Source organism: Prinia subflava, chromosome 14, assembly GCF_021018805.1.
Source record: "Prinia subflava isolate CZ2003 ecotype Zambia chromosome 14, Cam_Psub_1.2, whole genome shotgun sequence".
Taxonomy (NCBI): domain Eukaryota; kingdom Metazoa; phylum Chordata; class Aves; order Passeriformes; family Cisticolidae; genus Prinia; species Prinia subflava.
Genome location: NC_086260.1, coordinates 17,533,042 through 17,548,894, shown reverse-complemented (window position 1 = coordinate 17,548,894; position 15,853 = coordinate 17,533,042). Strand labels below are relative to the sequence as shown.

Sequence of the window (15,853 nt, the reverse complement as noted above, 5' to 3'; positions counted from 1 at the left end):
TTCACAGTGTGAGGAGGGAGATTTGTCGCTCTGTTTTCATTGCACTCTCTCCCTTCTGCTGGGTGTAATTCCTTCTCTCTCCCTTCTCCTGAAGGCCCTGTGCACCAGTACAGGCCCTGGCACTGCCACCTGCCAGTGCAATGTGGGCTGGACTGGAGATGGCAAGGCCTGTGTGCCCATAGACAACTGCATGCTGGAGAGCAGAGGGGGCTGCCACCTCAACGCCGACTGCGTCTACCTCGGCCCTGGACAGGTATGAGTCAAGCCAGGCAGCCTGCTGCTGGAATTACTACTCCCTCAGCTGCTCTGAGGTGGTCTTGGATGGCCAGAGGTAAAAATTGGGCTGCCAGCAGCCAAGTTTGCTTGTCCATTGCCAGGAACACCAGCTGCAGCATCACTTCACGTGTGTGTGAGGTGCACTGGTGTGCTCAGGACTGCTGCTCCACTCTGGGTTTTGTGCAGCAAAGAGACAGGACTAAACTCTAATACAGTTTGATCTAAGGCACCACTTGCTGCATCCCCCTGTCCCCAGGCCACAGCACTGAAGAGCGTGTGCAGCTGTTCAGACACTCTGTGGGGGGAGCTGGGCCAAGAGAAAAGCACATTGAGGTGGGAGGAAGGTGCACATGAGAGGAGAACTCTCAGGGTGTTGCTTCTCCCCACTGAAGGTGGGGAGCATTGCACAATGTGCTGGAAAAAAAGGTACAGAAGCTTAGGCACATTTTAGTGAGGTGAGATGTGCAAATGCCCTCCTAGATATCTTGAAAGCAGGAAGCTTTGAAATTAACTCCTCTTTCTGCCATTCACAAAGTCTGTGTCATTCCCTAAAAACCTGGAAATAAAGCAGGAAACCATCATTTTCAGGACCCCCACAGACAAGGAATGCAAGGGATCAGTGTGCTTGAGTAACCAGCAGCTTGTGTGCTGTGATAGAGAATGATGCTCTGCTAAAGAAACAACTCCACATTTCCAAGTCTTAAGGGACCAGGAAGAAAACTTGGGAAAATAAATTCAGGATAACTTTTGCTGCCTTAGACATTTTTTGGATGGTAAATGAGGATGCTCTGGTAAGTCTATAAACTGAAATGTCTTTGTCTTGCAGAGTAAGTGTGTCTGCAAGAGGGGCTATGCTGGCGATGGCCACAGCTGTGATGCCATCAACCCGTGCCTCATGGACAATGGTGGCTGCCACGACCTGGTGAGTAGTTAAAGAGCTGTCCTCAGGCTGGCATGGCAGGGGAGGCTCCTCTGCTCACTGACAGGTTTTGCAGCAGCCATGGCATCGAAAGGATTGCAAAGGTTTATGTTATGTCATCTTGCTGGCCTGCACTGATGTGCTCCAAAGATGGATCCTCTGATTTTTGTGGGTTCACACAACCAAAGCAATCACCTGGGCTTAGCTGTGTGACAGGAACACTCAGTGCCACCATAAAGGCAGCAGGTGGAAGGTGTTTGTGGGTGCTACTCTAGCCCAGCCCTTGGAAGGCCAGAATTCAATTCTGAGATAGGTGTGACACTACATAACCTGTGTTTGCTCTCTAATTTCTTCTTGCTTTCCTTGCAGGCTACGTGTGTACCTCTTGGTGGAGGGGAGAGATCCTGTGTTTGCTCTGAAGGCTATGTCGGGGATGGCATGACATGCTATGGGGACATTCTAAAAGTTAGTGAAGAGCAGATGTCTGAGGCCTTTTTGAGACTAGAGAGAACTGTTTCTCCTCTGTCTTTACTTTTCCCTGTTACCTGAGTTGACTCCTTCTACCAGCATCAGTGTGAAGCCCAAGTGTATTCCAAGGCCACAGGGACAGAAGTGATGCCAGGACTAATTACTGCCAGTGAAGCCATAATTTCTAAGCTGCTTCAGCCCTGTGCAGGGAGCACCTGTCCTGTGCAATAAGTCATCTTTCCTTTGTTATTCATGAAGTTTTTCAGGTCAGAGCTTTCAGGCCCATTTTCTGTCATGAGAAATATCAAAGGCCATTGCAGATTCAATCTTTTGTCCCTGATATACGTGAACTCATTGCAGATGAGTTGAAAAGAGTTTGTTTATTTGGAAATATATTTTTAATGGCTGAAGTTTGGTTTTAGAAGTACCCATCTCCCCTCTCCATACATGGTTCCTGTAATGATTGGGAAGTGAGAAGAATGTGGAAGTCATTGTTGCCAGATTTGATATTGCAAAGGGCTCCTTTCCCCCACCCTGAGTCCCCCAGCACTGCACCCTGTGCTCAGCAGAGGTAACCCTTCTTGTTTCTGTTTGAAAGGAGCTGGCCAGGAATTCCCACTTTGCAGGCTTCTACGACTGGGTTAAGGTAAGAGAAACCACGGCACACCCACAGGGGTGAGTTCTGTAGAAGTGAAATCTGAATGAGTCTGTCAGAGAACAAGCAACTCCATTTGTCTTTTTCTTTAGAGAAAACAAAACAAAGCAAAAGAGAAATGGTTACAGAGCAGGCATGTAGAAAAGCTGTGGAGTTTGTGGTAGAATGAGGGTCATGAGTGTGTCTGGGGGGCTTTGTTCCTCTCACAAGAGCAAGATGGGGCTGTGTTACACTTAATTATCATGGTTCTACCATCTGTAACTTGTGGCCATCAAAAAACAGCACAGACGGGAAAGAGGGGGTAGCATTGTAACAGCTTTTTTCAGAAGAACATCCTTTGGGACATTAGACTGTATGTTTGTTCCTTTTCTCATTGCTGTTTCCCTGTCTCTAGTGTAGGAATAAGAGAGACCCTCCACAGACTGCATCAAGTCTGTGGAAGCACACTATGATGGGCAGCCTCTGACTTGAGCTTCAGCTCACCTGACTGCTGCATACAAAATTGCTTTTGCCAGCAGTTATCTTGGTCCCTCCCCCAGGACTGATGTCAAGGATTCAAAAAGGATTTATGGATATGACTGAATGTTTTTGAAGGAAAAGTGAATTGGGAAGGTAGAGCTTAAAGCAGCAGGTTTTCCCCTGGCAATCAGGTTTCAGCTGTTTTGGCTGAACCACCTGTGACATTCATTGATTGCCATGCCCAGGACATCCCAGGAGATTGTTCCTCCATATCCCTTCCACATGCCTGCGAGAGGGGGATGGCTGTCGGGTGTATTTTGCACTATGGCTGTGGCAGTGAAGTGTCTTATTTGTTCATTTTTGTGCTTTGGACAACAGAAATCTCTCTTCAGCATCCCAGCAGGAGCCAATGTCACTGTCCTGGTGCCATCAGAGGCAGCTATCAAGAACTTGAGCAATGCTGATAAAGATTTCTGGTTGAGCCCTTACACGCTGCCATTTTTAGTCAGGTATGAGGAGCTTCCTGCTTTAGTTTTACTGGGCCAAACAACAGTAACAGAGCCATGAGATGGATTTTTCCTTGTGCATGACCAATAAGAAGGTATCTTGAGATAAATATAGAAGTAAATTTCAATATCTAGCAGGCAAAAATTAAGTAGGCATTTAAAACATAACTGACCACAGCCCATGGGAAGTGGGTTTATTTTTCATGTATTTGCAGAGAGATTTTCCCAGTCAGATGGCATCAGAACAATTCTCTCCATTGTTCCCTCCACATGCTAAACCACTTCCCATGAGAGATGTGAATGTTGGGTGGCATGGTCTTATCTCCCTGTCATTACCAACAGTTCCCTAATCTTCTCTTTATCTGATTTTGTTCCCCTCAGAGCCCACTTCCTTGAAGGTGTCTTCACTGCAGAAAAGCTCAAAAAGCACGATGGGCCAGAATTACCCACTCTCAACCCACAGACCAGATGGCAGATAAACACCACGAGTGGTGTAAGGGTTTCTTACATAAGGCTCCTGTACTAATCTCGAATTTAACTGCTGAAGGGCTGCTGTATCCAGTGGGGAGCCTGAGTGGGACACTGGTGCCCTCAAATGCAGACATCTTCCAAAAACTGTACCAAGATTAACCATGGGCAGCCTTGAAAGAACAACAAAATTGTTTTGAACTTGCCTGGCACTTCCTAACCCTTTTGCTTCTCCCTCTGGTTCTTGTGCAGGTATTGACCATCCAGAATGCAAGTGTAGTTGTCAGTGACATCCCTGCCAGCAATGGCATCATCCATGTGCTCAGTAAGGTATGTCAGTACAGGTGGCACTGGGAAATGCTGCAGCTGTAGCAGCCTCTGTGGTAGGGCCAAGGAGGATCACACGTCTGGATGGTTAGGAAGGGATACAAAGGCAAAATGTATGAGGTTATCACAAGGTCCTGACAGATGTTTCCTGTGCAGCAGTGTTTAGTGTTTTAAACATTTGTCTCCAGGAGCAGTGGGAGGAGAGTTCCCCTTCTCTTGGCTGATAGAAGAGTTCAGGCTATTGCAGGGCTGTGTAAAATAAGCCCTTTTAATTGCCTTTCTTGCAGGCAGGGCAGGAGTGAAGTGCGATTCCCCTCAGCCCCTTGCTCAGCCTTGCCCTGACCCTGCTTTTTCCGCAGGTTTTGTTGCCGGCCCCAGGGGATATCCCCCCCAGCCCCCCGGGTCTGCAGGAGCAGCTCAGCACTGTGGCCTCCTTCAGCACCTTCAAGGAGTTGCTAGAGGTAAGCAGCCGAGGTGAGCACAGCTGTCACTGCCAGAACAGTCTTTTGAGCAAATGCCCACCTTACCCTGTTCTGGGGAACCTAAATTTGGACTGCCTGGAAAGAAAGGGAGATTGTGTGTGTCCTACATGAGGGATCTTCCAGGAAAGGTTTTGAGCAGCCAGAGTTATGGCATTACAGTTAGATGGCTAGAACACTGGCATGTGTTCAAGGGAAATATAGGTTGGACACTAGGGAAAAGTTTTTCATGGAAAGAGTGATAAAGTACTGGAATTGTTTGCCTGGGGAGGTGGTGGAGTCACCACCCCTGGATGTGTTTAAAAAAAGATTGGATGTGGCACTTAGTGCCATGGTTTAGTGGAGGTCAGGGAACAGGTTGGACTCGATGATCTTGAAGGTCTCTTCCAACCTTGTGATATGTGATACTGTATACTGTGTTAGAGTGGAAGATGACCTGCCTACTTCAGGTGCCCTAATGCCTATACAAGGCAGAGAGAACCAGAAGAAAGGGAAGGCTTTTTCATAGCTGGGGAGCTGCTCTTATGTCAGCCAGGATGAGGAGTAAGCAATCAGATGTGTGTGACTGAGCAGAAGCTGCATATCCCATTTTCAAGCATTTCCTCTTGCCTTAGTAATTGATCTCACATGTGGTTTGGGTTTTAGTGAGTACAAGGGTAATTGCTAATGTTACTGTTTGAACATTTTTTAGGAGTACCAGCTGATTGGGAAAGTTGAGTCCTCTGAACGATACACAGTTTTTGTTCCTGGAAACAATTCCATTGAGGAGTACTGCCGTGCTGCCAATGTGACCCAGCTGGTAAGCTCACTGCTTGCTTGCAGTTTGAGTGGGTGTTGTGGTGGGTGCAGGGGCATGTGTACTGCCAAATAGCAAACAAGCTCAGGGGATTTCAGCATGCAGAGGAGATGAATACCTGATACTAGAAGCTGGAAGAAATGTGGCAAAGAAATGAGAGGATTTCCAGGGGTGTTGCAGTGGGATGTGAAAAGAATGTTTGGACCCCAAGTGCAGAGTAAATTAGTATGTGGATAGATGGCACAATATGTTCCACTTCCTGGCTGGCTGTGGCAATTTTCAGACTTCTGAAAGGTTCCAAAAAACTTTAATGGGTTCATCAAGTGTAATCTGTCATCTGTGACAGGGAGTTACTAGGCTCTGTGGGTTTAATTAGCAATTACAGGTGCTTAGGAACATTTCTTACACCATACCTCTGACTGTAGTCTAGGAAGGCAAAAGACTCCAAACATTTGTATTTTTGTGGATTTAGGACAATGAAACAGTGCAGTACCACATTGTACTGGGAGAGAAGCTCTTGCCTGCAGACTTGAGAAGTGGAGTCCATAAGAACAGCATGCTAGGGCTCTCCTACTGGCTGATGTTTTACCAAAACAGCACTCAGGTAAGGGGGGCAGACTGTTCTGCCATCTCAGGCTCTGGCTTGACCCATCCCTTCCTAAGGCTGCTGATGCAACGCTCCCGTTTCTCTTTTGCACACCCTCACAACTTTACTGCTGGGACTGTCTTGGAGCTGCCAAGCAATCCACGCAAAAGGAGTTGAAGGTTTTTGTCTCAGCTGTTACCTCCTGCTTTGCAGAAGTTTGTCAATAATATTCCTTTGGATGGAAAATCCTTTGAGACGAAGAACGGCATCCTGATCGGGGTGTCCCAGGTGCTCCAGGTCCAGAAGAATCGCTGCACGGCCAATACCACCACTGTCCTGAAGGTAATGGTGATCACCAGGGAGCTGACACCACTCCACAGGGTTCCTGCACCTGCTGAGCCAAGCTGGTGGGTAACAGACAACCTGCCTTGGCTCATGGATGAGTGGTGTAACCCCAGATGAGCCTCATGAAATGGGACACTGTGGAGATTTAGCACCTCCTACCTGGAGATTCTGTACATCTAATGCAGCTCTTCATTCAGTTCCTTGCTGAGCCTCCCTCAGAGTGTCAGCCATGGGGCTGGCTAGTGCAGGGATTCCCAGATACTCAGCTGTGGAAGGAAAATCCAACCCAATTTTTGCATGCCATGACCACAAGCTCCCTTAGAAAATGCTCCCTGGTTTGCCTGGGTGTCATGGCCAAAAGTCCAGCTTGCAGGTACCTTGTGGCTCACTGCAAATGAGCCACTAAACCTGGAGATTGCATTGTCAGCCTGAGGTAAGTCTGCCTGCTACAGATCAGGAAAATAAGTATTTGCAGCCTTGTGTGAAGGGGCCCCAGGGCTACAAAAATGCCTGAGACTCAGGAAAGGTGTAGCATATCAACTCTTCTTTTCATGTTTTGAGCCACAGAGATAAAAACATCTTTGTCCCAGCCAGCAGCCTGTAGAGCAGCATTTGCAATTCAAGATCAGTGTCTTGGAGGGATGTGGGTAGAGGGCTCACCTGTGACTTGTCCTGTTCTCTGTGCCCTAGTCAAGGTGTGGCAAGTGCGAGAAGGGGATCAAGTGTCCTTCTGGATCAGTCCTTGTGGTGAGTCTTGGATTCATGGGACAGCTCACAGACTGGGTGCAGATAATGCTTTGCGGTCCTTTTATTGCTCTATAGGCCCTTGATACCTGAAAAAATCTGCCTTTGAGTCCTCTGCGGCTCATCCATTGCCAAGGTTTGCAAGAAGAAGCAGAAACCAAGGGAGGGTAGCACAGGAAAAACGTGGACATGAATCATGAAGCTCCACCCAGAGCTGGCACCAGGCTTTGCCTGGATTTCAGGAGCCCTTTAGTTTTCCCATTTACCAGGGAAGAAGAGATGACTTTTTTTTTTCTTTTTTTTTTTAATCTTTGACTCTGTTGCATTATCATCAAGGAAAGCCAATTTAGGGGTGCCTGTAGCAATTTCCCTGCCTGGACCATTGATTTGTTCATGCAGATGGGCTGGTTGTGCCTGCAGCTTGTTTGTGAGTGAGTGACAAACATTTCCAGAGAGGAAAATAACTAAGCATTTTATTTCCATGCTGGCTGTGAATTGCCTAGCAGCTACATCTGGCTTCTCAGGCCTCACTGCTTTGCCCTATGCTCAAAATATTCTCAATTCTTTTTTGTCTCAGTATTCAGACTAACATGTACCATGGGTTTGACAGGTAAAAAATAGATTCTCTGTGGTGACCTCACATCCATAGGTGTTCCATTGGTCTCAGCTCTGGATAGTTCAGATTTTTAGGGCTATTCCTGTCAGATACAGAGCAAGAACACTCCCTTATATACCAAAATGTACATTACTTGTCTAAATACTGTAATATCTCCTCTCAGTGTCTATGTTGATTACATCCTCAGGAACCCCCTGGAAGCAGGAATCTTGCTCGCTGTGAATTGCGCTCGGCAGGTGCAAGAATACTGGGCTGCCATTTCACCTGTGCTAAAGTTTCTCTGGTGAGAAAAACATTTGCCTTTGATACATTTTGGCAAAAGCAAGGTGGGTGTCAGAAGCACAGCCATGGAAGTGCAGGCTGTGCTGAAATCCTGGCAGTGTTTGTGCCTTCGCATAGCTGAGACTGGGATTGTCTGGGAATCGCTCTCCATCCTGGAGGTGGAGGGCACTGGAACAACAAAAGATCTGCAGAAATGTCTGTGCAGTGATGGATTGGGATCTGCTGCCTCAGTATTGTTGCTCTGGGTTTTGTCCTGCAGAGGAAGAGAAGGATTTGAATGTTTGCAGTCTGGTTTCCTAAGGAAATGAGGCATGAATGATGGTATTCTGCTTGTGCCTGTGCCTTCCCGAATAACTGATGACTCATTGGAGCTGAACCAAAGGGAGGAGCAGAAGGTCTCACACCTCATGTTGTGTGTGTTATGGCCCCTGCCAGTTTTGTGAAAATGAGTTGCTGGAAGAAAATGCTTAAAGAGAAAATGGTAAAAAAAAAAGGCTTGTGTGAATTTGACGTCTTATAGGTGTTGCAGTATAACTTGGAAAGTTTAGAAGGAATAGGAAATTGAAAAAGGAGAGAGGGAGTTAGACTTACTGTATTCACATAGAGAGTTTCAGTCAGCACTTGTACCTCATTTGGCGCTTCTGCATTGCTTCATTAGATGGTGTTTCTCATCATCTGTACTGTCCAACTTTGTCCCATCATGTTTTCCTTCCCTCCATGGATAGATGCAGAAAGAAGTGAGAGCAGTTAAATCAGGCTTTGGAACCAAATCCCCTCCTGGCAGAGCCTCTCTCTGCCCAGCAGAGACACACTGAGGACTCAGGCAGGAGATCGGGTGGAGGGGCACAGGATATTTCAGTCTCTCACCAAAGGGCCTGTGTTTCTCAAGGGCAGTGCAGACCTTTACACGAAGCTCTGGGCATGAGAATGCCCCATTTCAGAGTGCTCACTCCATCCTACCTGTTCTTTCCGTGTGTTCTCAGAAATTATGGCTGTCACACAGAGAGGAGAACCAAGCAGCTGCCACAACAAGGCTGTGCCTTGTCTGTGCTGCACAGCGTGGCTCACCCCAGCTTGTCCTTGTTGCTTTTCCAGAGATCCGTCTGCTGCCCCGGCTACTACGGCCACATGTGCGAGATGTGCCCCGGGCAGCCGGGCCGGTGGTGCTCGGGGCACGGGGAGTGCCAGGACGGCGTCCAGGGCAGCGGGGAGTGCCGCTGCCTGGAGGGCTTCCACGGCACCGCCTGCGAGATGTGCGAGGTGGGGCGCTACGGAGCCGACTGCACATCAGGTGAGACCGCGGCTGCGGCAGCTCCCCCCGCTGGCAAGGGCAGGAAAAGCCACGTCTCTGCTCTCAGGAGGGGTGGCGGGAGGGCAGAAAGGTCCCAAGGCTCTGAGACAGGCAAACGTCTCTGGGAGAGGGACAGCAGGAGTGAGCGCTTGTGGCCAGCCACAGGAATGGCCCCGTTTTGCATCCTCAAACCAAGCGTGTGCTGTGCTGCCCTGACTGCTGCCACCCAGACTACAGCAAGCAGAGGCAGGGGATCTCTTCCTGGGCTTTTTGGCCTGGCAGTGAGGGATCAAGAGCTGATGCTCCTGTGCAATCTTCTTTTGATGCTCCCGTGCCATTTTCTTTTGATACTCCCATGCCATCTTCTTTTGATGCTCCTGTGGCATTTTCTCGATGGCAGTTTGACGCATTGGATTAGGGACAGCACAGGCAGTGAGGTGGCAGCAGGACTGCTGGTGAGCCCTGGCTGGTTTGGCAGTGGTGTCTGTATTTCCCTGCAGAATGTGGCTGTGACAATGGCATTTGTAACGACGGGCTGCAAGGGGACGGGAGCTGCCAGTGCTTCCCAGGGTGGACGGGCCCCACCTGCGAAGAAAGTACGTGAGTGTGAAAGGGCTTCTAGGGTAACTCAGAGAAATCTGAGTGATCCTATCAAGTTACCAGAGCAGCTCTGTCTGCTCTGACCAGAGTCACATGTGCTCTGTATTCCCCCAAAATCTTTTCAGACTCTGCTTTCTCCTTCCTGCACACAAGCTGCATTTGCTTGCTGCAAGCTGCAAGGTGGGTGTCAGAAGCACAGCCATGGAAGTGCAGGCTGTGCTGAAATCCTGGCAGTGTTTGTGCCTTCGCATAGCTGAGACTGGGATTGTCTGGGAATCGCTCTCCATCCTGGAGGTGGAGGGCACTGGAACAACAAAAGATCTGCAGAAATGTCTTGCTGTGACTTCCCCAACTGCACACAAGCCCTTGAGTTATTTTGGTAAACCAAGAAAAGCCCGTCCCTGCTTCTACCTCCACTGAGATTAGAGGCACCTCAAAACCAGCCCCTTGTTCTGGGAAAGAAATGGGAGCTTCCAGCCACACTGGGTTGGTCATGGGTTCTGTTGCTTTCCTAAGAAGGTGGCAGGGCTTGATTTGAATTTTCAAAAGGCCCCAGTGTGTTTGCTGAGCTGCTTTTTCTTCTCACAGATTCAGTCACTCAGGTGAGCTCAGGCCACACTCTGCAGTTTTCAATAAATCTGTCATTGTGTGTCAAAGTAACAGGTTGAAGACGGATTTAGGATTTTGATTAGCATTTGGGTGAGGAGAAACCTGAGCTTCTAAATACCTTAGGATTTTAAAGGTTTCCACACAAAGGTTGATTTTATTGTGAATTTAGAAATAGAAATCAAGCAGAGCTATTTTATCTACTGTAAATGTCAAGCATGAAAGTAGTTCATCTTTTGCTTCAGAATGACCAAATCCAAATGGCTCTGCATTCTGGATTAACAAGGTTTCAGTCCTTGTTTTGTTCCTAGCAGTGCAGAGGCCACACAGATAAAATCAAATTGAAACATTAGCTCAGAGAGAGAACATCAAATTCACTCCCTTGCAAAGTGCCAAAGCATAAATCCCATGAGATTTTCTTGCTGCCACACAGGACAAGAGAGCTAGCATCACTCCTGGTTTGCAGACTCCTTTTCTCTAGCTGGCAGAAGTGGCCCCAGCTGAAAAATCCAAGTTATATTTGTGTTTTCTCTTGCAGGAATCAAGATTGACTTATGCAACAACACTTGCCACCAAATGGCCAAGTAAGTGCAGACAAGGGGCTGAGTCATCCATTTGTGTTTGTGTGAGTTTTACACAGGGGTGGTTCTGGCTCAGGGCTTGGCAGAGGGCTGGCAGGAGGTGCCCACTCATCAAAGATGCATAATTGTCAGTTCCCTTCTGGGAACTCTGGAACCTGAGCCATGTGTAGTCTCACCAAGGATTTTGTGTGTCCGAGCATAAATCCATTCTAACTTCCTTCAGCATGTGTGGATGGGAGAAAGCAGAGATTACTCCTAGGCTGGCCTCATTCATGGAGCAAACCAACAGCCATTTACAGGCTCTTTCTGCCCCTGCCAAGGAACGAAACAGGGCTGGAATGACTCCCTCTGCTCCCTTCTCCATCCATCATCCAGACTCCTGTTTTAGGCAGGGACCCTGCCATCCCCCTTGTACCTTGCAGAAGCTCGTGGGTGTGGTGAGGGTGCACTGTGGGACACGAGGTCCTGGCCAGGGTGACTGCAGTGTTTGGAGCTGTAAAGGAACCTGGAATGTGCCTCCTGTGGTCATTGTGGTCTCCTGCATACTCCAGATTTGTACAGTGCTTCCCACCAGGCGAGCAAATCCGGAGGTGTTGTCAGTGATTGTTTATCCCTGTCTTCTTTCAGCTGCCTCAACAGTTCCACAGATTCCCAACCTACCTGCTTCTGCTCTGCTGGATACACAGGGAATGGGACCCATTGCACAGGTGTGTCCAGCAAAGACAAGGTGAAATAATGGCAGGAGGTTGCCAGAGGAAAGATCACTCAAGTTCTTTTCCTCTCAGCCATCCGCCATGCTTTGGTAGGGATGTTTTCCAGTCCAGAGCTTTACACAGGATGCTCCTGATGTTGTTAAACCCTGCAAGGGAGGGATGAAAAGGCAGGCAAGTGTAGGAGGGCAGTTCTTACTGCCTGACACACATGAATGGATTGTACTCGTTCTAATATTGCAGTATTGGTGGCAAAGTTATAACAATTTTGGCCATGAATCCTTGGAATGTGGGTGTTTCAATTCCCTGGAATGTCGTGATTCTTCTGCTTGCTGGCCATACCAAAATCAGGTAATAGTGCAGCAGTAGAGCCAAAATGAGGTGGGATTTTAGGATATTCACCAGAGCTACATTACAAACCTTGTTTATGTCAAAAGCAACCCGTCCAGGGAAAAAACAAGTTATACAATTGTAACAGTCGAAACACTGGTAGACATTCCATTTCTTTCCAGTATCGCCCTTGTTGGCAAGTAAGTGGGGAAAAAAGCAAAAAAACCCCAAATATATACATTGTTCAGGTAAATATATTTTTTCTTATCTAACCATTGGTGATCAGTGAGCAAATGCTATGAGGGAAAGATTTCCAATCTGGAGGTTACTTAAGCTCAGCTTATTTGCTTGGACTGACCTCTCTCAGGTCTGGATGAGACCCCATGTCCTTAAAGAACCAACATTTTCTTTGGGAAACAAATGGATTTTAACAAGATGTTGTGATTTTGTTAAGAAAGATGATCATTCTGGCACAGCTGATCATTCCTAGGTGCTCTGAGCTGATTCTGCTCCTCTTGTTTGTGGTCACAGAAATAGATCCCTGCACTATCGACCATGGTGGCTGCTCCAAGCACGCTGTGTGCACCAAAGTGTCCCCAGGAGAGAGAACCTGTGTTTGCAAGGAAGGCTATGCTGGGGACGGGACCCTCTGCATGGGTGAGTGCTCAGGGTGTGTTTTGGCGGTAGCAGAGAAGCAGCATCAATGCTAAGGGGAGTTTCAGATTGAAACACCAGTGTTTTGGTCTCAAACAAAAAGATTCCTGCAAGGTTTCTTGCTCTTATGCATGTCATGCAGAGGCCCAGAGACAGAGGGTGAGGGCAGTCTCCCACAGTGGTGCTCTGGGTGAAGATGGAACTAGGGGAAGTCCTCTCATATTCTTTGAAGTACACCCAGACAGGCTTGGAATTTTCTGTGGGCAGATTTGTCACATCTCAGAGACCCACATGTGTCAGGAGTTAATTTGCAGTTGCACCCTATTCCTTTGCTATCACGAGACACTTTCCCAGGGAGGTGTTCCCCAAGCTGGAAAGGTTCTCCCTGTTGCTTTCCCAATACCTCTTTGGATCACCAGTTCCCAGCTGCCTTGAGCAGCCCTCAGCAATAACTTGGCCTTATTGTTCTGCTGCAGAAATTGATCTCTGTCTGGAAGGCAATGGGGGCTGCCACACCAACGCAGAGTGCATCAAAACAGGCCCGAAGAAGGTGAGTGTGTGGGGTGGATGTCAGGGCAGCTTTGTTATGGAAGCTGTCACAGCTGTGTAATTCTCCTGGAGACAGTCCTGTCCATTGCAGTGCCCTGCTCTGTGCTGCCTCCCTTCCATGCAGAGAAGGGTCCTTGGAGGAGCATGAAAATGTTGCTGTTTCCATGAGAGCAGATGGCTTTGCTGGCCAGAGGCTGAAGGCAGTCTCGGGTTATATTTGCTGTGGACACCAGCTTGGTTATTCATAGAGGCAGCAATGGGTGCTACACCACATGCCTTCTGTCCTGGGCAGCCCTTGTGTGTTTCCTTTGTTGGGTCCAATTCTGAGCCCAGCACTCTCCTGTTCTCCCTCCAGGTCGCCTGCAACTGCCTGCCAGGTTACAGTGGGGATGGTGTGAGCCAGTGCAACCCCATCAACCTGTGTGAACAGGTATGTCTGCATTTGGCTGCTTCCAGAGCTGAAGGCCAGGAAGTGTTCCCTTCTCCCAAAGTTAACAGCAGGAACAGTGTTAGCCTGGTTGGTTGGAGCTGAAGTCTTGCCTTTCCACATACTGAAGGGTTTCCTTGTGTGTTTGGTCTCCACTGCCTCCTGCAGTCACCTGCAATTATGTCACTCACCCAGCATTCCCTCAGGGTGGAAAGAGGGACACAGGGCTGGGGGCATGTGGGCTTTTTCCTGTGTGTCCATTTCATGTGGGATGTGCTCAAAAGCCTCAGTGTTCTGTGCTCACGGCATCACTGCTGTGTCAAACTGTCCCTCTGAATCAGAGGGACACAGTCCTTTGTCATGGACTCTGTTCCAAAGTGAGGTGTGAAAGTCTTATTTCATGGGAGGATTTGGTGCTGGGAAACCTTTGAGAATTTGGGTGAGGTTTATTCTAAGGCACTAAACAAGGGGGAGGGATGATTTCCTTTTGCTGGCCTGGATGGAGGTTGCAGCTCCCCCATGCCAGCAGCAGTTCAGGTGGTTGGAGAAGCCCCTCCAAGCCCCTTTTGCTTTCCCTGCCAGAACAATGGAGGCTGCAGCCCCTTTGGGCTCTGCAAGTACACAGGCCCTGGCACCCGGAACTGCTCCTGCTCCTGGCACAGCATTGGAGATGGCTTCACCTGTCGTGGCAAAGTGCATCAGGTGAGAGGCACTTCGTGTGCTGCACCTTCTGTGTCCCCTGCCCTGCAGCAAACCATTCCCTGCTCTCCAGAGGGTGAGCAGATCTTGGTGTCACATTGACACGTGTGTGGTGTGGGAGAGGAGACATAAATCTCCATAAATTATAGGTGTGCTTGTGTGCCACATGTGGGAGAGAATCATGGCAAAGTTACTTTGCTCCAAAGGGAGGGAACACTCTACTGCTGTCAGCAACATTGGCCATATCTCCAGGGGACTGCTTGCTTTGTGTCATTAACAAATGGGAGTGATCTTGTTTTTTCCCAAGGCAGCTCACTTCTGCCCAGTGATGAGGGCGGGTGTCCTCTGTGGCCATGGCAGGACTTGGGACCCAGTCTGGAGGGCAGAAGTTCGTGTCCAGTTCTCTTGCCAGTACAATGGCTGTCCTTGGCCAGGCTGGTGACCTTTTCAGGCAGTGGCAAATAAAAGCTTTTGCCCACAGCAGAGCCACGAGAAAAGAGATGGACTGTGTGTGCCTCTGCTCTTACTGAGAGTCAGAGTGGTGAGGAGAGGGTGTCTGCCTTGCTAGGGAATGTCTGCCCTCTGGAGAGCATCCCAGAGCTGGCAGTGGCAGCACAGTGAGATTAAAGCAGAAATTTTGTGAAGCACTCGAGGTGTCCCATGAGCACAGGGCAGTTACCCATGAGAGAGGTGCTGCAGGACCAGCCAGCTTTCATCTTCTGTCCCCTCCATCCTGCAGCACTTGTGAATGGTGAGGGCAGAGCTCACTGCAATGTCCATGTCATCTGTGCCTGCAGAGCTGGGGATGGAGGGAGGGAGGGAAGATCCCTATGGCGTGTCAGGGAGAACTGGTGTCTCTTTGGGGTGGGAGGGTGACCCAGAGTGGGAGGAGCAGGTCACTGTGCTGGTTGAGGAGCAAATGGAAGGGACCCTGCTAACACCAGCTGATTCCCTTTGTTTAAGGAGCTTGGAAGGATTCCAGATGCATCCATGTTCTTCAGGATGATACAGGTTGGTGACAGCTCTGTCCTTGTCTCTGTCCCACCTAGGGCTTTCTGCAAAGGGTCTTGCTAACTGCAGCAATGTTTGCTGCTTCCCTTCCCACAAATGCTCTTCCAACACAGGCAGAAAGCATCAAAGAACTCAGCGGGGCAGGGCCTTTCACTGTCTTCGTCCCACAGACAGATTTCATAGGAAACACCACCGTGGTAAGTGCCCTCCCAAGCTCTGGTGGGTGTTTGACAGCTGCAGCTGTGGCAGTGACCCCTCTGGGACTGTCCTGCCCAGTGAATCAAGGCAGAGGGGCTGCACCATGGAGAGTTAAAGGCATCCCCTGCTCTCCATCAGTGTAAAAGCAGAAGTTTGGAGGCATCTCATTGAGGCAACAACCTGCACAGGGATGGACATATCTCCTCCTGTAAGGAGACCCTTGTTGGAGATGATGTTTTGTGGGCCTCAGAGGCACTGTGCCAGATCCATG

General features: G+C 48.8%; 1 protein-coding gene across 2 annotated transcripts in view; it reads left to right on the top strand.

Annotated features, from left to right (window-relative positions):
- The window catches only part of STAB1 (stabilin 1), a 55,594-nt gene that overhangs the window by 27,386 nt on the left and 12,355 nt on the right, over nt 1-15,853 (top strand). For both annotated transcript variants that reach the window (XM_063411924.1, XM_063411925.1), the window contains exons 26-48: nt 95-253; nt 1,103-1,198; nt 1,565-1,660; nt 2,262-2,309; nt 3,156-3,286; nt 3,665-3,776; nt 4,004-4,081; nt 4,438-4,539; nt 5,249-5,356; nt 5,826-5,957; nt 6,153-6,281; nt 6,975-7,031; nt 7,832-7,927; nt 9,022-9,217; nt 9,718-9,813; nt 10,962-11,007; nt 11,632-11,711; nt 12,576-12,701; nt 13,175-13,248; nt 13,603-13,677; nt 14,257-14,376; nt 15,337-15,384; nt 15,498-15,581. In XM_063411924.1, the coding sequence (XP_063267994.1) occupies nt 95-253; nt 1,103-1,198; nt 1,565-1,660; nt 2,262-2,309; nt 3,156-3,286; nt 3,665-3,776; nt 4,004-4,081; nt 4,438-4,539; nt 5,249-5,356; nt 5,826-5,957; nt 6,153-6,281; nt 6,975-7,031; nt 7,832-7,927; nt 9,022-9,217; nt 9,718-9,813; nt 10,962-11,007; nt 11,632-11,711; nt 12,576-12,701; nt 13,175-13,248; nt 13,603-13,677; nt 14,257-14,376; nt 15,337-15,384; nt 15,498-15,581 (2,289 nt within the window). The remainder of the gene's footprint in view (nt 1-94; nt 254-1,102; nt 1,199-1,564; nt 1,661-2,261; nt 2,310-3,155; nt 3,287-3,664; nt 3,777-4,003; nt 4,082-4,437; nt 4,540-5,248; nt 5,357-5,825; nt 5,958-6,152; nt 6,282-6,974; nt 7,032-7,831; nt 7,928-9,021; nt 9,218-9,717; nt 9,814-10,961; nt 11,008-11,631; nt 11,712-12,575; nt 12,702-13,174; nt 13,249-13,602; nt 13,678-14,256; nt 14,377-15,336; nt 15,385-15,497; nt 15,582-15,853) is intronic.